At 28.0% G+C, this 21191-nt stretch overlaps 1 protein-coding gene across 1 annotated transcript; it reads left to right on the top strand.

Moving 5' to 3' along the window:
• Positions 1-1610: 1610 nt before the first annotated feature.
• On the top strand, positions 1611-21146 carry LOC123290382 (putative leucine-rich repeat-containing protein DDB_G0290503). Its single transcript, XM_044870538.1, has 17 exons — positions 1611-1614; positions 1690-1835; positions 2576-2773; positions 2900-2995; positions 3087-3170; positions 3592-3786; positions 5601-6074; positions 6914-7311; positions 8256-8901; positions 9238-9618; positions 11246-11518; positions 12725-13438; positions 14522-15200; positions 16173-16367; positions 16680-16987; positions 19022-19443; positions 20785-21146. Exons 1-17 carry the CDS (start codon positions 1611-1613, stop codon positions 21053-21055), a joined length of 5484 nt encoding a protein of 1827 aa, XP_044726473.1. The 3' UTR covers positions 21056-21146.
• Positions 21147-21191: the final 45 nt, after the last annotated feature.

Raw genomic sequence — 21191 nt, 5'->3', positions numbered from 1 at the left:
ATTTGGGTATTTATTTAAAACAAAAATGTAGCTAAATTTTTCAAATTAAATATTTCATTATTAAAGAATTAACTTATTTTTTTTTTTTTTAATTAAAAAAAAAAAAAAATGGTATAGAAATGTAATTTCATAATTATTTGTTTGGTTTTAGAAAAATTCGAGCTTACAGCGTGAAATAGCATTATTAAAAACTAAATTATGTGCAGCTGAAGATGATTGTTGTCAAAAAGTGAGTTTCTGGTCAAAAGGTTAAGCTAAATCACATTAATTTCAAGTAATAATTAAATTATATTTTTAGATTCAAGAAGTGATGTTATTAAAAAATGAAAATGATTGTAAAAATAAGTTTATAAACTCAATTATTGAAATTATTGAATATTCGAATGAAAAGCCGTGCATTACTTTAAATAATTATGAAGAATTAATACCGAATTTAAAACGAATAGTAGGTTTTTTTAGAACGAAAACAATACATACAAAACTTTTTATTAATAGTCTAGTGCTTTCAAAATATAAAAATTTGATTTTTGTATTTTCGAGATCAATGAAGTAGTATAATTAAAATTGATCTCGCCTAGTTAAAAAACAGTTTACCTCCAACAATTTTTAGGGTTGTGGAACAACATATTTCATCTGATTGTCCTAAAAAATGTGTATGCCTATTCTTTGTTATTAAAGTCAAAAATTCTCAAGGGGATTTTTATAAAACTTACAATGGGATAAAAGTGAATTGTGAAATTTGAGGTACAGTGAAAAACAACCGCCATATTCATATTTTGTACCAAGAAAATTTCGCAACGTATTGCGCAAGTTCATTATGAGGCAACAGTTGTAATTTTCCTTTGATGAATGTATTGATCATTTATGCTGAAGTATAGTATTCAAAAATAATTCGGAGGATTTTTCAAATTAATTTTTTTTGTTTTTATTACCAACTGTTAAGAAAATACGAGTTCTCACCGCAAGTGAATTGGTATATATTTCTCATTATATGTCGATATCCAAAGCTGAACTTTACAGCGTACTCAGGACGTAAAAAGTGAGGCCGAGTTCGTAAATGAGCAACACAGGTCAATTGGGTCTTGGGTCCGTAGGACCCATCTTGAAAACCGTTAGAGATAGAACAAAAATTTAAATGTAAAAAAATATTCCTTATATAAAAAACCAACCTTTGTTTGAAACTTTTTTTCGTAAACATCACTGTTTACCCGTGAGGGCGCAAATTAGGCGTAAATTGTATAGTATGTATTATATGGGAATATCATTTGTATATGTGTGACATGTATGTATGTGTAATGACAAAGAATACAGATACATATGTATCTGTATTCTTTGGTAATGAGTAATCAACACTGTCTATGCATGGTATTTCAACAATCAACTCAGTCAATTGTTTGTTTTCACTTGTTTTTATTTGGAATTAGCAAGAAAACAACCTTTTTTTAATAGTGTTGAGTGCAATATCTCGAAAACAACACCATTTTTCGCAAAAATCTCTTTATAAATTTTTTATATTAAGTATAGAGATTTTTGGGCCAATCAGATGAAAATGTTTTCCCACCCCTCTAAAAAGTGTAGCGTATAAACCCATCACTTTTAAAATTGGTAACATGGGTTTTCGTACATTGCATTGATTTCTTAAGATAACTCAAGGATTAAATTTCAAATAAAAATATTTTTTTCAGATAGTTACACTTCATGATTTAACTAAACGTACAAATGAACAAGATCAAATTATAAGTGAACTACGAAATCAAATTTGTGATTATCAACATTTGGAAAATTATATACAAAAAATAGCTAATGTTAATAATCAAATTGAAAGCAAAAATTATGTAAGTTATTTTTAACAGAAAATTAACTTAGACAAATAACTTCATATTACATTCAACAAGTTCAATTCATAATATCAATCATAATATGTAAATCATCATTTTAAACAACTTTCGTTTGAAATTTTTTTTCATTTCTTTAATATTTATAAGCTCAATGGAAAACTTCACTCCAACTTCAAAATCCAACATTTTAAAAAATGGCGTTCTATATTTTAAGTTAAAAAAAACGCCATGAGAAGTTACAGATACAGTTTCTTACATTTACAGAACGGTGGGAATCGATTTTGGAATCAAACAATTATCAAATTTTACTAAAACTTTAGTAAATAAATCTATAAGGATGTTACTCATAAAGCTTGATACATGTATGATCGATCGAAGTAAAAATTATTCAGAAGTTTTCTTATTAATTCAAACCTTAAACCTCTCTTAGTTCTCAAAAAGAAGCTTTAATAAATTTCCTTCCTCACAAAATGTAGGAATGACAAATAATTTATTTTAACTAGGTACTGCTGGGAGAACTAGGCTCAATCTGATGTCCCTCATAAAACTCTGCAACTTTTAAGTTGTTTTTTGATTGGTTAACTACAAAACGATTTATTAGCCATATAGAATAGATTAAAATAATCCATCCTGTATATTGAATATGATTGAATGGTGTTTCCAACAAGAGTCTATTTAATTTTCTTAAAACTTTCTTTTAATTTTCATGTATGACTGCACTTTCAATGATCTTTTAGGATTGCAATGAAGCAATAGAACAAGTATCTTCAGATTCAAAGGGTGATACAATATCACTGTTTAGTGACTTACTAAATTATAATGAAAATGATTTGAAAAGTATAAAATGTTCATCATCCATTATGTCGTTGCAATCAATTGTGGTTCGCCTTGAAATGTCCCAGAAAACGTTCGAGAACTTACAAAAACGATTAAATGTAAGAATTATTTTTATTGGTTTCTGGACTAACATCCGGTTATACTAACTTTCGACTAATTTCATAGACAAAAAATTTAAATGATATATGATTGTAATTTATTTTTAAACATTCTGATTTTTACAGGATTGCAAATGCGATGAATATTATAAAGAAATCCAAAGGTTACAAGATGAAAATATGAATTTACGAAAAATCACCGATAATGGAATATTAACTCGAGTACGACATATTTGTAGATTTAACTTTTAATAATAAACTTTTTTTTTTCGTTTTTAACGATTAAATTGTGTTTATTTATTATATTTTTTAGGAAACTTTTTTAAAATTATATGATGAATTATCAAACGAAATGGCTGAAACTAAAACATATTTGCAATATTTACAGGATTTATTGGTATTCATATGTTTTTTACTTTTAATTTAATTTTTGGATCCCACCGTATATTAAGGATTTAGCTAAAAGAAAACCATAATTAAGCAAGCTTCTTCAGCAAAACCTATTTTGTGACACATGCAAACGAGATTTAACTGAATTATTTGTTATTTTTATCAAAGACAAAATACAACAATTCTGTACTATTGTTCTGCGTGGTAAAAATGATATCAAACTGTGTAATATAACTCGGTCATTCGCTCGCGGCAACGATTTTAAACAAGTCAAACTTAAAAAAATATATTATTTTGAGACGATTAATCACAAAAATATGTATATTTGAGAATATTGGATTTTGCTGAAGAAAAGTTTATTTCTTACTTTTAATTAGGAAACGTGTGTACTCTCTAAAACTCGTTAATTTTTTTATACATTATTTTAGAAACATGACACGTATACAGATGATTTAGAGGCAAAAAATTGTACCCTCTCGTCCACAATACTAGAAATGGAAAAATGTATAGAGTGTTTGAAATTAGAACTTGCTGAGTTTACAAATAAGGCAAATACAGATGAAACCACCTCTACCCAGTGTATTGAAAATCTAGAAACACTTTTGAAAGAAAAGGAATTGGAGGTATATTTTTGGATATGTTTTAAATTACGGATATAGAAGTGGCATATATAGACTAAAAGATGCTGACAGATTTCAGTCGATTATAATTACACTATGGAAACCTAATCTAATCGATAAGTGTCGTTTCCTGCAGCGGAAACCGATGAGCATAAGACTTACAAAGGTACAAATACATGACAAGGAAAAAAGTTTGGCTTCATCTCAACTCTTTGGCCGCTTGTAGGTTTTTGTATTATTATTTTCTAGTATTTAGTGACTTGTAGACCTTATGGCCATCAGATTTTGCTGCATGTGTGTATACTGGAAATCAATTAATATAAGAATTAAAATCGACTTTTATGTTTTAGTGTAAAATTAGAAACATTCGATTATGGTCATGCAATGGCTCCTCAAATTTTCCGCCAATAATACTAGAAATAGTTTTTACATATCTTTCGTTAAGCGAAATCGGTCACCATCATGCAATTCAATAGCAAGAAATTTCTTATCCTATATTAAAGAAATCCGTTAGAATAATCTAAATTATTAAAAAGTAATCGGCTTATACATTTTTGAATATTTCTTATCTTCCATTTATAGAGATTTCCCGTCGGCCGCTCAGTTTCTTGCCATGTCTCCAAAAGTATATATAAAAAGAATAGCTGTAGTTTCATTTTTGTTTATCTCTTCACAGTGTTCGGATTATGAGTCCTTCCTTATAGTTTTGAACAAAAGTATTTCCCAACGTTGCTATTTATATGTCTATGAATATCGATGACGCCTCATTGTTTAACTTCTCTAGAAGATTTGAAAATATGCATCCAATTTTTCAAAGTTATTAAAATTATTTCTGGCCTCTAAGGTAGTATGAGCGCCAAGGCAAGTTTAGACTTGTGTGGTTGAAATTATTTGTACCTTATTTTCAACTTCGATGATGAATTTTGTCATAACTTCATGAATGTAGACGAAAAATAAGAATAAAATTTTTGGATAACTGCTTTGGTTTTCGAAAGCTAAATAATTAAATAAAAATTTTTAATTTTCGATATTTTGAAAATTACTCCAGATATCGAAAAATTTATTCTTACTTTTCGTTTTATATTGTCAAAAGTTATAACATAATTCACCATCAAAATTGAAAAAAAAAAATTTTTTAATTTGTGTCCCCCCTACCGTGCTGATACATCCTTAATTAATCCGGCACAATTTTTTTTTTCTCAATAATTTATTTAGGTTTTAACTTTAATTTAAATAGCTTTTTTTTTTTCAATTTCCCATAAAACCAATGTTAACTATGCCTACTTTTGAAGTCATTTATTTATTTAAATAATCGGGCAATCCCCCTAAAACTTTCAGAACTTATTTAGACTTCGTCCAACTTCATATTTCAAAAATCAAGCCTTTTATCCAAAATTGCCCTGATGCTCGTACATGTTTAAACAGTTCATTGGTTTTGTTAAAAACCCTAAGATTTTGTACCCTCTTAGGTTTTCGAGTATTTTCAGTATTATTTGTGTCAAATTCTTTGCTTCTAAGGCTTTACCTTCAGAGTCTTTCTTAAATGCTGCCTGTGACATATTTTTCTTCAATTCTTTGTAATACGTTAAGGATTTTATTTTAATCACTATTCTTATCTTTCCATTGGAATAACGTAAATGTCGACGCGCATTTTAGAATGTTAATTTATACAAATTCTAAAATAAGAGAGACACGCTTTTCAATCTCCTAAGCCAATTTAATTAAATTATACTGTAATTGGTTTGTCGTTGTTCATAAATTACATTTAAAGACAAGTGTTAAAAAGACCTACCAATAAACCAAAATTCCCTTCTTAGGTTAATTGTGTGAGAACTCAATTATTAACAAAAGAATGCAACATAACAAGACTGGAAACAGTCAACAAAAGTTTAACGGACAAAATTACACAATTACAAGAAAGGTTGGAAACGGTTAACAATGATCTAACGGATAAAATCACTCAAATGCAAAAATTGGAAGCATGTAACCAAGAATTAATGGATAAAATAACACAATTACAAGATCATTGTACTAAAACATATGAAAAACAATGTATTTATGAAAACTTAATTGATAAAACTGTTTCGGAAATGTGTGATTGTAAACAAACATATGAAACCATACAAGAAAAAGCGGAGTGGTTGAGACAATGTTTAACCCATAAATTTTCAGAGATTAGTGAAATGCAAAAAAATTCACAAGTATGCAACGAGACAATTAGTTTATTGCGTAAACAACTTTCTGAAGAAAAACAAAAATATTACGAAGATATGGAAAAAGTTTCATCGACTGTAAGTAAAATTTATTTCTTTGCTTAATTAAAAACAAAAATTTGCATAGTTTTTTTTTTTTTGTTTTTTTTTTGCAATTAAATTTGTTTCTTTACGCATGATATTATAAATATAAATCAAAGTGCTGTTAGGAATACACTATCAGTTTAAATTAATCAAAATAAAACAATTGTTATTCCAAAGTATGGTTAAATCTAAATTTTTTCTATGGATTATACACTGACACAAAATTTTTTTTGACTTTACCAAAACGCAAGGCGGAGCACAAATTGAGTTGCAGCTTGGTAAGTTGACGTGACGCAGTTTTATATAGATAGAGGTCCGTGGGTAACACAGGTTTATGTACTGTTTGTTCTGTATAGTGAGATAACGCAGTTTGTATGTCGATAGTTTTTATTGTCACAGCCTACACACTGTTACAGCTCACTACTATACAGAACCCACAGTACAGATACCTGCGTAACCCACTGACCTCCATCTACATAAAACTTGTTACGCTACCTCTTCTCACCAATTGCCTCACCAAGCTAGATTTTGAAAGAGCCTAAGAGAATTGACTGTCAATTAGCATACTAAAACTATGGATTACACATAGAAAAAATTGATATAAAACTGCGCACATCACCACAGCAAGTTGCTTCCCAACTTGCGCTAAGCCTAATGGTTCAATATTTCAACATAAGCGACATTCTTTGTTCGATTAACATTACGTTTAGAAACTGATCGCTGTTGTATAGAAAAACGATTTTATTTAAAATGACCCACTTCTAAAAAAAGACACAATAATTTTGGTAAAATTAGATTGAGAGTTTTTTTATTAATACTAATTTATTGTAAAGGTAACAAAGCTTGAGTGTAGAATAGAAAACGAACTATTAAGAAATAGAAGATTAGAAAGTGGTATTTCATTTATAAGAAAAGAATTGGAGCACCGTCAACAAATCGAACAACAATTACTTGAGAAATTACGAAACCAACAAAAATCGATTCAAAAATTGGAATCGTTGCAATGTGTTGAAAAAGAATTACATGATAATCGAGAATGTGCACAAAAATTAGCAGAGGATAATTCAATGTTAAAAGAAACAGTAAATAATTTGAGAGAATGGGCTGTTAAATTACAAAATAACTTTAATGAAAGGTGTTCATGTCTTGAAGATGATAAGCGAGTTTGTGTAGAAAAGTTAACCGACGAAAATTCAAATCTTAAAAAGACAATTGATGATCTGAAAGAAGGGTTTGTCCAGTAAATTCAATTCGTGCTTTTATTTGTTTGGTATGATCAGGGGTTGTTAGGTTGTGAAACTTAAAAATCTAAATTCGTGTATTTTCCAAAAACATTCTGCTAGGGTACAGTAAAAAAACAAGTAGGTTAACGCAAAACAAATATTTTAAGCACAAAAAATTTAGGTTCCAAAATGTTTCGTTTTTTGATAGCTTCTTGCAATTGTAGGGGCCCTCAAAATGCAATATTTTATGCCTAAAAATGTAGGTACTAAAATGCTTTTTTTGAAATGGTGGTGTTAAATTTTGTAAAATCCAATCTATTTTTTAAAATATATCAAAAATAAATCAGATGATAATATAATTTTCTGTTTGTTGCTAATTTGGCATATTTTGGATGCATTACAGTTAAATGCAGTAATTTCAGAGCGTTAAATAGAGTAATTTTATTTCAATGCTATGAAATTATTAAAATAAACTAAATTATTATGTTAAACTAAATAGATCGAAAAGGTGCCTAGTTTGTAATAAACTGGATATTTGAGTTAAATCGATTGATTTATTTTTTAAGTATTACTTAAAATGTATTTGTTTTCACAAACTTCAACACACTGTATCTCGAAAATGAACCATTTTGGAACATTCATTGTCAACTTTAAAATATTTGTTGTAAAACCTCATTCAACCTTTAGATGTTTATTTTTTTCCAAAATTTCAAAACCTTGTATCTCGAAGACATAGTAATTTGGTACAATCATTTTTGGGCATAAATTTTTTTTAATGACCCCTACCAGTTCCAATAGAAAAAAATTAAAGATATTACTTAGTCTTAAAGATAAGTTAATGGCAATCTCGTTCGTGATTGCACGAGGTTGAAAACCTACACATAAAACCTATATCAGATTTTTTCCAAACATGACTTTTTCTTCACTTAGTTATATAATAATAATTTGCTAGGTATATGAAATTACAAGATGAATATAATCAAAAGTATTCAAGCCTAGAAGACGAAAATAGGGTGTGTACCAAAAATTTAACCGAAGAAAATGTAAAACTAAAAGAAACAATAAAAGCTCATATTGAGAAAATGGCCATATTAGAAGATGAATTTAATAAAAAGTGTGCATGCCTTGAAGATGATAATCGTGAATGCATAAATAGTTTAAATGAAGAAAATTTAAATATGAAAGAAACAATAAAAGAGTTGAAAGAACGAATTGTCAACTTACAAGAAGAATGTAATAACAAGTGTAGATGTTTAGAAGACAATTTTAATAAAAAATGCACGTGTTTAGAGAATGAGCTACAAAACGCATCCAAAAAAATAATCGATAAAGATCTTCTTATACATAATTTAAGAACTCAATTAAATATTATAGACACTGAGAACAAAATTGAGATTGAAAACCATCAACGAAATTTAAAAGAAAAAGAGCAATTAATCAAAGATTTGAAAGCTACATTAGCACGAAAATTCGATGAATACTCTACAACCATGAACGATTTATGTGAAGCTATTGCACACAAAGAAAATCAAATTAAAGATTCATCTGCAAAACATGCATCAGTGTTAATGGAAATGGAAGCGAAATATCATAATATGGTCAGTCAATTCGAACGTGATATTTCAGAAAAAAATCAAATAATCGATGAATGTAGAGAAACATTTAAAAAGGTTGAATTTTCATATAAAAAATTACATGAAGATTATTTAAAATTACAAAAAATAATTGAAGAAAAAACTCAATTAATTTGCGAACTAACAACAAATAATGATAAATATTTAATTGATAAAGGTCAATTATTTGGCAAAGAGATTTCAAAATATCGAGATGATTTAAAAAAACACGAAGAAAGTGCAAAAATTATTAATACAACGATTGTTAATCAAAATTCAAAAATTGAATCGCTAAATGCAGAGATTATGGCATTAAAACAGGAGGTAATCAAGCGACAGTTAAAACTCGATAAAATGAATAATAAATATATAAATATTATCAGTGAAATACATCGAAATTACGATGTAATTGAATCTAAATCACAACATGAGCTAAATGATTTAGATTCAATATTAAAACACTTACAAAATAAATTATGTGATAAAGAAAAATTATTAAAATCGAATACCGAAGAATTGTTTTTACTGCGATTACAATTAAACGAAAGGAATTTAATTATTGAACAATATAAAAGGGAACAACTGCTTTTAAAAAATGAATTAGAATCCGCATTAAATGAACTCGTTCAATATGAAGAAAAATTAAATGCGAAAAATAAAATTGTTGAGAATTTACAACAAACTGTTGATTTAACGAAAAATGTTAGTGAAATTTTGAAATTAGTTGAGGAAAAAGATAATTTTATTAAAGAAATGACAAAGGAGCACGAAAAATATGTGAAGAACTTAACAAATGAATACTTAGAAAAATTTCAAAAATGTAAATTATTAAATAAGGATTACGAAAAAAAATTAAAACATTCAAATGAAAAGAATCAAACTAATTTAAATAAAATTGATCAAATGGAATACGAAATAAAAGAATTGCAGGTTGTATAAAAACTTTATAAGAAATTCACTATCAAGATGGGCTTAAATTACTTAGATTTAATTAATACTTCAATAAACGAGGAGAAAAAAGACGAAATTTGGGATTAAGTTGTGTTCACCCTCTAGATCAAATTTTATATAGGGTCTAGTGGTGCTTTTGCCCAGGGTGTGGTAGCCAACTCTTCTAAGGGGTGGAAAAGTGTATATTGAAAATGGCAAGGAAAATCGATAAAATCTAAGCAAAAAGTGTCATTTAAGTATATTTCGAAAAGTCAATACTTAGTTATTGGCTAGTTAGAAATTTTTGAGCATGTTGCCAGTACCTAAATAAAGTAAATTGGAAAGCAACAAGCATTAATTTTGGTTCCCGTGATAGAATCATCAGTTTGATGCTGAATAAAACATAAAAAAGGTACGAAAAACTTTCTTTTCATTATAACTCCGTTAAGTTTCGTGCAAATGACTTGAAACTTTTTTCATTTTCAAGGTTTTTTATAGTACTTTAAAAAGTGCATGACTTTGCATACTTTTTTAAAAAAACGTAAAATTTTTCAGTTATTTAACGATAAATATTCCGAATTTCAATAGCCAATAACTCGGAAGGTATCGACTTTTCGAAATATACCTAAGTGGCATTTTTTGCTTAGATTTCATCGCTCTATCGATTCCCGTTACCATTTTCGGCATATATTTTTCCATTCCTTTAAGGAGTGGTTACCACCTACTGGACAAAAGCACCACTAGGCACCATATAACTTTTGATCTAAAGGGTGAACACAGCTTAATCTCAAATTTTCAGATCAATCGAAGCTATAGGAAAGAATTTAGAGGATTAAGACACGTTTTCTGGAGTATAAATATATACCGTTATTATATATATTCAAATTTTATCAATTTTTTTTTTCATTTTCAAGTTACGGACTATGTCGTAGCTAATTATTCCACTAAATAACCCTAAAAAACTCTTACACTCGTTGTAAGAAAAGATTTTTGAAAAAATTTATTCCTATTATCCTGTATTGATGTAATTCAACCTATATAGTAATTTTTAAAAAGCTATTGGGGTTTGTTGCAAAATGGAGAAGGAGGTAACGCCGCCGTAGCTTATTACTATCAATATAATTTGGCCACACTTTTAGAGCTGTGGTCATAATCTCAATTCTTCTTTAAATCCTCTTTCTTAATTTTTCTGTATGGTTTCTAAGTAATTTATGATACCTAGTTGGTGTATTTCTTGGGGAAACTAAACTTGATTATTGCCAAATTGTAGGCGGAATTAAAGAAAAAAGATGAAATAGTGGAAAGCTTAGTGATAAACAATAAAAATTGCTTAGAAAAAATCACTATAAAACATTTAAAAGAAATTGATAACTTATACAAATTAAATTCACAAAATGAGAATTTGATAAAAGAATTACAATCAATAAACAATACCTCAAACGCATATTATCAATCGATTAATAATGAATTAGTTGACTTAAAATTACATTTAAACGAAAAAGATAAAATCATAGAGCAATTAATTTTGTCACATTATCATGCTGATAATGAGTTAATGACACAATGCCAATACGTTGTCAATCAATGCAAGAATCAAATTAATGAAAACGAAAAATGTATTGAAAATTTACAGAAAACGCTTGCTTATAAAGAACAACAATTGGGTATAAGCGTAAATTTTTTATATTTTAAAATTAGCTTCAATTATGCTTAAATAACTGACCTCACATAGATTAAAAAATTAAATATACTCCAGTGTACTTACGGATTGACCCAAATCCTTTCGCCGCCATCTTGGACAATGCCTTTTTTGCGTTTTGGCCTGTATCTTGCATTCTATTCATTTCAATTTGATAATTTTGATGTCGTTGGACTTGTCTGCGTTTTACTTTAAATTAATTTATGTGAAACTACACGCTACGATTGATAGAAAAAAAAAGTTATTCGCGTTCAAAGTTCAAAATTTTTCAAAAACTCGGAATAGCTTTTAATTTGACAAAAAGTCAGAGTAATTCTAATATTTCGGACTCTTCGTAATATAATGACAATAAAAATATTTATAATCGGATATAACAATTGCATCGTTATTCATAAAACATGCACCATACATGGAACTCCGAGCGCGGATGAAAATATTTAAAGTTTGACTTTGGGCTTGGATTGGTCGGCTACAAATCAACCAATTTAAGTGATAGATATAACAAATTAGATGGCGGTGAAAGGGTTAACATCCTGAATAATCAAATTCAGATTTAAGTCTCCATACAATCCCCTAACGAATGAAAGAATAAAAAAATCTAGTGTCAAAACCTTGGGTAACCCCTCTACGATTTATCTAAGTGCACTAGACTAATAGGGAGACTTAGTTCAGAATAACGATTCATTAGATATTGGTCTATCAAAATTAAATGTATTAGGAAATTAATAAATTAGGAAGGCCATTTCGATAAACACGCTAATTAGTGACCTAATTCTTAAACTTTCTAAAATTGCATATTAAAAATATTTTATTAATAATTAAAAGGATTGAAAGGAAATTTGATAAAAATAGAACAGAAAATTCAATAGCATAAAGTTCAACAGTTTTAAATTTCGGCATATTTAATCTAGGAGCTATATTTCTAAACAATCAACCGTTTTTCAGGAAAAATGTTTCAAATAAAAATTACTTGGTTTAAAAAACGTTATCTGAAAATGTATTTGATTTAAAATCAGAATCTTGAACTCCATTTTAAATTCCATTTTAATAAATAAATATTATGGGCTCATAGCAGGAATTAATTTTCAAATGACCTCTTTTAAAACAAGTATGTTAAATCGCCGAAATTAAGAATGTTTGAGCTTTGCGCACATTGGAAATTTTGTTCTATTCTTCAAGAACACTCCTAATTTTTGCCCTAATTTAGCGAATGAAATTACGGAGAAAAAACAGTTGCAAGATGAATTACAAGCAAAGAGTGAAATTCTTGCAAAATTTGTGGGCACCACTGAAGATCAGTGCAAAAGTAGAGAAAATGAATGGATGTTAAAATTCCAACAATTACAATCGACAAATTATGAACTTGAACGAAAAATTAACCATGTAGAAAGTACAAACTCATTACAACTGAATACAATTAACAATTTACAAAATCAACTAAAAGATTTACGTGATGAATTAAATAATAATCAACAATTGATTGAAACATTGAAAAACTCTTACGAAAACGATTTAAATAAATTTTTAAAACAACATAAAATTGAAGTGAACGATTATAATAAACGATTGTTTGAGAAAATTAAAGAATCTGAAGAAATTAAATTAAGTTTTGATAAATTATTAAAAAAATTTGAACGCTTACAGCAAGCAAATCTTGATGAAAAGTCAGTTTCACAAACAACAGAAGTAGGTCCTTGTTGTTTGACAAGAGAAGAGAAACTATCATTAAATGAAATTCAGGATTTAAAAATTGAGTTAACTCGATTAATGAGAGTTTATAGTTTGATGAATAATGGTTTAGAAAGTTACAGAAGTCATGTCAACTATCAGAATGCTCTAATAAGCCAATTACAAGATCATATCAAAGAATTTGCTGAATTATATGAAAATCAAGTAATTAATTCTGTACGCTTCCGATTTTCACGATTTTGGAGGGTGCATTCAAAATGTCAATAAAGATTGTAATCTATATAGTAGTGTATAATATACAGCGAGCGAGCTTATCAACAAAATGAAACAAATTTTCTCAGAATTTGATTCGATTTGAGGCGTGTTTTTCAGATAGTAATTTATGGAAGGAGGATTAAGATTCTTGTACTAAAACTTACCAATAACTTCAAACAATTTGCTCTAATTTTTATTCCAAATTCTCTCTTTTCTTACCATTAATGAGAACACTCGATTGGCTGGATTTTAAAATATGAAAAGAAAAAAAATTATCACTAAGGTCATATTTTCTCCCCAGTAGGTGCTTTTTATAATACGATGTTCATGGACGTACCCAGATTTTGACCCGATCAGAATGTTTTGGTCTAGAGGAGAGTAACAACGTAGGAACGACTAACATATGCTATCCATAAGAGTAATTACGATTAGCTAATTCATATTGATTATTACGGCATGGTAGTCGAAATAAGTTTTTATATAATTCAAAACTTATCTAGGAAATTGGAGAAAAAATCGAAATTTAATGTCCTATAGAATTCCGGAATAGCGCTTTTACCAACTGAGCTATCTGGAAGATTATACTTGTACATTTTTTCCATATATAATGTCTTTTAGTTTTACTTTTGGAAGTAAAGCTATCAACCACCTGATAGCCCTGCTTGTATCATAGTTTCGATTCCGCTCAGTGGATTATATATTGATATCTAACATTGATGTTAAAAATATTTCAAATTTTTCATATCTTTGACTATATCAAAGTAAGTAAACGCTAGTAACCTATTTTAGTACAGGTATATATAAAGTCTTGTAGGAACCATTTACTAACAAGGGAAGATTTTTGGTCTGCTTTATACATCTTATTTTTGTTTTTTGAATGGCCTTTTCAGTGGAAAATTGTCCGTTATCTCATTTATCCTACTCATGGATGCTAGAACAAGAAGATAACTATTTTGTGATCATCAAAAAATCGTGAAAATCAGCGATCTCAACTTTTATTATTCGTAATCATAAATAAATATATCATTACAGAATACCACACAAAATGTTCGAAAGGATTATACAAAGAGTTATTTGAATATAGTTGAGACTTTAAAACAATCACGTTCTCAACTTTTTGAAATCGATGATGAAATAAAAAGAATGGCGTCTGAACCATTTAAATGGGATTGTAAAGATGATCTTAAAGATAAGGATAAGTGTATTCAGCAATTAGAGGAAGAAAAAGCAGAATTAATGGAAGCATTGGGAAAGTCAAATAAAACTAGTTCATTCTATATTGAGTTGCAGAAAAATTTTGAAATGGAATTAAATAAATGTAATACGGCATTGGAAGAAAAGGACAAAATGATTAAAGATTTTCAAGAAACACTAAAATGTCAACAATGTAAAATGAATAAAATTCAGGATCAAAATGTCACACTTACGAATCAGATAAAAGAAAGAGAACATTTGCTAAAATCTTACGAATTAGATATGAAATCCATCAAGGATTTAACTAATCAAAATGATAATGAAATACAACATTACCGGCACCAAGTAATTGAACGCGATGAAAGGATTAAAGAATTATCACAGACTATATCGAATTATAAAAATATATCGTTAGATGTAAATTACTTACAAAATGAATTGCTCGAAAAAGATCGTATAATCAAAGAACTAGAGGATGAATTGCAAATACGAAATAATCCGTGTACACAAACGAATGGTTGTGCGCAACAACTAATAGAATTACAATGCAAATTAAAAGAATGTCGATGCAAATTAATTGAGTCAAATAAAGAAAATTTTACATTAATACAAGAATTAAATAAATCATTAGCTAATGAAAATAAATTAAAAATGGCGTATGAGAAAGAGTTACATCAAAATGAACAAAATGAAATAAAATTAAGAAATTTAACTAAAGAATTAAACAAAAAGAATAATATAATTAAATGTTGTGAACAATTTAAATTAGAAACTGAGCCAAAAATAAATAAATTAACCGCAGAATTAGGTAAAACTAGGTTTTGTAATAGGTTGAATTTTTTCAGACAATACAATAAAATCGGATTGGGATAATTGTAATACACTCCGTTTCTTAGAATATAGACTGCTCTACAATTTGTTTTCTCTATTTTAATTCTCTTATAAGAAATTTCGTCTTTCAAATCGTAAGAGATAGGAAAAAAGGTTGTTTGAATTTCTATAAAAAACGGAACTTACGAAAAATTTGCGTTAGTTGAATTTTCTAAATTTTAAATACGTTATGATTTATAACCTTTTTAAAAATCTACAACGCTCATACAGCTCGGAATTATTATACACATCGATCTCAAACAGAAGCTTCCCACGTCGTTATTAGAAAACTTTTATTAGCAGTACTTCCATTGTTTACTCTTAATCAGGGTGGAGGAAAAGAAATTGTATAAAGGCTAGGGACTGTTTATAATTATAGAAAGCCTTTACAGGCGTAATTAGTTTCTTGGATTTTATCTTTGTAACACCAGTTTAATCAATTAACCATTATTTGCCGGGAATAAAAAAAAAAATTCTCGTTATAACCGCATTAGCTTTTCCTTTTAGTCAGCTGGCACACTTAGCTGTTATATATTTAAAGCTTTAAACGTCTAAAAATATTCAACCTGTTACAAATTATTCGCACCAACATTTTCTTAATATCCTTCCTGGAACCTAGGACGTTTGTCATACGAAATTAAAGAAAAAGAACATGTGATTGAAACAATTAAAAAACGTTTCCAACATGAGTATCAAGAAATCATGAATGATTTCAATGAAAATTTACGCCGTATCGATACATACGATGAACCGTTCTTTGATCGTTATATGAAATTAGTACAAGATTATAATCGCAAAATTAATGAATTGGAAAGTAAAATTGAAGTATTAAAAAAAGTTAACGATGATGCAAAAGTTCAATTTAACCAATATTATATTGAAAATTCAAAATTAAGACAACAATTATATGACAAAGATAAAAGTTTAGAAATGTTAAAAAAGAATCACGAAAATGTTGTTGAAGTATTGAATAACAACATAGAAAAAGAGAAACAAAAAACAAATGAAGAATTCGAATGCACATTTAGTGAGAAATTATCTAAAATTGATCAACTTTTAAATGAAATTAAAGCTAAAAATGATTATATCTGTAATCAAACAAAAATTAATGATGAAAATTTAAAAGAAATTGTACGGTTAAAAGATGCTCTTGAAGAGCAAAAAATTGTAATACAAGATTTACATACACAATTAAATAATGTGAATAATAAAAGTGAACATGATATACAACATAGGATAGAATGTGAAACAAAATATTTTAATGATATTATGGATTTGAAACGTTCTAATTGCGATTTACATTCAAAAATTAATGAATTAAATTTAAAAAATGAATCCTTAAAAACAGCTAATCGTGTTTTAAAAAAGAAATATAATGATATGGAAAATAAGTACAGAATTCAACATGAGAAAGTTATCCGTGATGTAAGTGTTGTAAGTGGTTTTTCTTCAATCAAATAAATTTTTATTGGTTTCGGGTTTAGATTTAGTTACTGAAATAACAAAACCAACCACAACACTCGAAACAAAATTGTATGTTCAGGCCGCTAGCTTTCATCAAATATTTTAATGCTATAAAAGATTATGTCTTTAGGTCGTTAAAATAATGGCTTTTTGGCTTAGTAATAAATGGGGTAGAACAAACATTTCCTACTTAAAATTTATAGAAAATAATGATAAATCGAAATATTTTGACAAAATTAGATCATTTATCCATTCACCAAAGAAGTGGACTAAACATGCATACGATTACAAAGTATTGCTCAAAAATTGGAAAGAGTTTAGGTATTTACTGGGGCACTTAGTCAGGGGTAATATCTGAGTTTAAATAAAGGTATAAATAGATACATGTTTGGTTCCGAAGTTTCGGCGCTGATTATCGATACTTAAGTGTAGAATATTGATGAATAAAGCGTTAGATAATGAATATGAAACGCAGAGAAAAACATTTACCAGAATGGAATGTGAAGATTTCTTATTATTATAAAAAAACAAGCAGCCAATGAGTTCAAACAAAATGATTTTTGCCCAACTGAAACTAGACTATTGTTAATTAAAAAAGTCTGATGGGTATAATTCATTGTGTACGCATGTTAAAAGTTAATACTTCGCTGTTGGTTACTTTTCTTGTAGATGTATTCGAAAATAATATTTACAATGAAAGAACATTAATATCGACCAAAGTACTTTTGTATAAATTGCTACTAAATTATCAAAATTACAAATGTATAAATTGTGTTGTAATCCTCACGTGACGGTTTAAATATTTATAGGATTAATACGATTTTGTTTGAATTTTTGTGATGTTAGTTTTGTTGTTTGAATGGCAACAAAACTTATGTTTTTTTATAAAAATTAATGATACAATTAAGATTAATAAATCTTAAACAGGTCAGGGTGGTTCCATAAAAAGACTTCATATAAAATAAATACACAAAATGAACAGAATAATTATCCAACACGTGGATGTTATCTATTCTACTAAGACAAGACTTATATTTTGCATGTATGCGCATTTAAAAATTTAAAAACTATTAGACAATACTTAAAAGTATATTTTGCATGTATGAGTATTTAAAAATTTAAAAACCATTTTCTATAAATAATTAAAGTAGATTTTAATACATAGTTTAGTTTTTATTTTATCAATTTTCTAGAGACTAGACTTTATAACCAATTTTAATAATTTTATATGATAGGCTAACAAAATTTTATAATTTTGCATGCAAATAATTTGACTAAAAATTATTTAAGGTAGTTTGTTACTCAAATCAGCAAACATTTTTTAATTGTTTTTTAGAACTAATGAAACAAAAAATTTATAATAAATTAAAATTAACACAATACAGTGTTAACCCCCTTGATCTGATGTGATTATTCTTTTGAGTGAGAATACGCCGATTTAGATATCGAGGAGGAAGTTCAAAATTGGTACCTAGAGAATTTTAGATTTCATCCCAACTTTGAAATTTCAAATGGTACTCCCTACTTCGTGATACTTCATTTGAAAGGACATAAAATTCTCTACATTAACTAAATTATTAATACGTTTAGTTATTTTGAGACAGATCTGAAATTTGGGTAAAAAATTATTTTTACGCAAAATAATGTCTTATGACAAAATAATATTTATAATTAAACTGTAAAATAATAAATAAACATAAGAATGAGCCCCTGCCCACGGGGCTAGCCAACTAATGGCTTTCATTTAATAAACACATAGTCCAGATTTTATTAATATTCAGAAGAAAGTCCATATCTGTAATTAAGCTTCTCTTTCTCTAAGTTAAATCCCAACTTTCTATGACAAAGAATAAGGGTTAAAAAAAAGTTTGAACAATAAAATCGGTAAATGTTTGAACAATAAAATCGGTAAAGAAGCTGATTTTTCAAAATCAAGAAATTACTCTTAAAATTGCCATCATATTTTTAATATATAAGTAATGTTATTTTTATGCTTTTTACAAGAATGAAAAATTGAAAAACCATTTAACTAAATTCATCAATACATATGGAAAATCCGAAACGCAATTACAACAATCGCAATCAGCATCTCAATTAGATGTATGTTTAAAAATAATATCAGAATTACGCAATGAAAAATCAGCACTCGAAGCTGATAATATAGCATTAACTGAAGAAATATCACGATTAAATACAGAGCTGTACGAACGTTGTCAAGAAAATACATCAAAACAACAAAAGATCGATAACTTAGAAAAAGAAATGATTGAACTTGATAAAAGTCGTAATGAATTACGTGCTGAATCAAAACAAGTGTTGGAGAATGTACGTAATTGGATTCAAGAGCAACGACAAATGAATTCAATTCTAAATGAAAACATGAGTCAAAAATGTGCTGCTTTAGAACGATTTAAAAAAGAACGATTGTAAGAAATCATTTAATTTATAATTCGTGAAGCCATTTATAAATTTCATGCGCTTTAAATTTTGGTTACGGCTACGGATAGTCTAGCAGGAAATTTGAAGCATATAAAGAAATTAAAATCCAACAGACAAACAAAATTTGCTAAAAAAATAGTACTATAAAATAGATTTTGGGATGGCAATCGAAAATTTGCTATAGCATATATCTAAAATAGGTGATTGGAGAGGTTGGAAAGAGGTAATATTTAGATTTCTTCAAATATCTCAACAAGTGAAATTTCAAAAATCCCCGACAAATGCGATTTTTTTCTTGAAGCTCTATCCAAACTGAACCGATTTTCTTGAAACATAGCTAAGAACATATTTTATTGAATTTCCTTTCAAATAAGAAAAAAAATAAAATCGGTTCGTCCGCTTAGAAGCTACGATGCCACAGAGAGACAAACAGACGCACACACACACACATATGGGGCAGTCAAACTGATAACCGCTCCCTTTTTGCGTCGTGGGATTTTTTAACCCTATTATGTTTGCTATTAACAAATTTAAAGCACGTACAACTATTTATTAATTAAATTATACACATTATAAATGCCCGAAAGACCGAGCCAAAACTCGAAACACGCATTTGTTAATATCCAAAAAATATTGCTAGAAAACGTTAATCTCATGATTCTAAATTCTAGGTTCAATATCTAGAATAATTCTAGAATTTCGAAATATTTTTTACTGATTAAAATCATGTCTTGTATATGATTTATCTCGAAAAAAACACAAAATTTCAGTATATGAAACAAATTTTAATATATTTAAATAGATTTTCGGTTTCATTCGAAATCAGAAACGAAGGTCGAAAGTATATTTTAGTCGGACACTAATATTTAAACAGTTATTCAAAACAATAACATCTAGTCAAGACCAACTGGCACGACCATCAAATTTTTAGCAGGAAAATATCTCTCTTAACCAATGACTCAATGTCTTTTTTATTAAAATCTAAATAATTTTTGAGATATTTGAAAAAATAAAAATTTTCATTTCATCAAATCCTTCGACTTTTCTAATATATTACAATCCAATAACTCCTCGAAATTGATTAAAGGTAAACAACTAAAGCCTTAAAGAGTCGTAAATAATTTCTGATGCAGATTTCATTATACTTTATCACTATATAAATATTCTATCACTAAATATTTATTTACATTGGAATACGGTGTACATATAGTAGCGACTATACAAATCTCTGCTAGACTCCAAACGTAACCAAAAATTGTAACAATTATGGAATTCATAATGGCTTTGCTTTATTGTTCGTTATTATTCATTTCAAATTAATTTTCCAGAAATTTGTTGAATGACATTGATATGCTTAAACAAACAAACCGTCAACTGATATCCGAAAATAGTTTACTAAAACGAAAACTATGTCAATGTGGACCACCACCAGCATTAAAATTGCAGCACGAATTCGATGAGAGTCCATGCAAAATGTTTAATTCATCTATTTCATCGTTGGACACAACTAGCATTTCAACATCAGAAAATCAAAGCATTATTTGCATTCCACCACATTCACATCCGCATTGCCACGATCCAAATTTAAAATTTATGTAAAACATGAATACATGGACTAAACCATGTCTAAAAAAATTTTCGACTACTAAAATATTCGTATCGCCATTTGATCGCGGTGCAAGAAAACACACCTAGGATTTTGGTTTTTTTTTTTAAAACTAACTTTATTCTTTAA

Source organism: Chrysoperla carnea, chromosome 1 (genome assembly GCF_905475395.1).
Source record: "Chrysoperla carnea chromosome 1, inChrCarn1.1, whole genome shotgun sequence".
Lineage (NCBI taxonomy): Eukaryota > Metazoa > Arthropoda > Insecta > Neuroptera > Chrysopidae > Chrysoperla > Chrysoperla carnea.
Note: the sequence above shows the minus strand (reverse complement) of the source record. Positions and strands in the feature narration are given on the sequence as shown.

What these genes read in the sequence shown, in the direction of transcription:
- LOC123290382 (XM_044870538.1), top strand. An exon ending in TCCGTGTACACAAACGAATG is followed by an intron (nt 15,201 to 16,172) that starts GTTGTGCGCAAC and finishes CCTGGAACCTAG; the next exon opens with GACGTTTGTCATACGAAATT. An exon ending in CGATTTAAAAAAGAACGATT is followed by an intron (nt 19,444 to 20,784) that starts GTAAGAAATCAT and finishes TTAATTTTCCAG; the next exon opens with AAATTTGTTGAATGACATTG.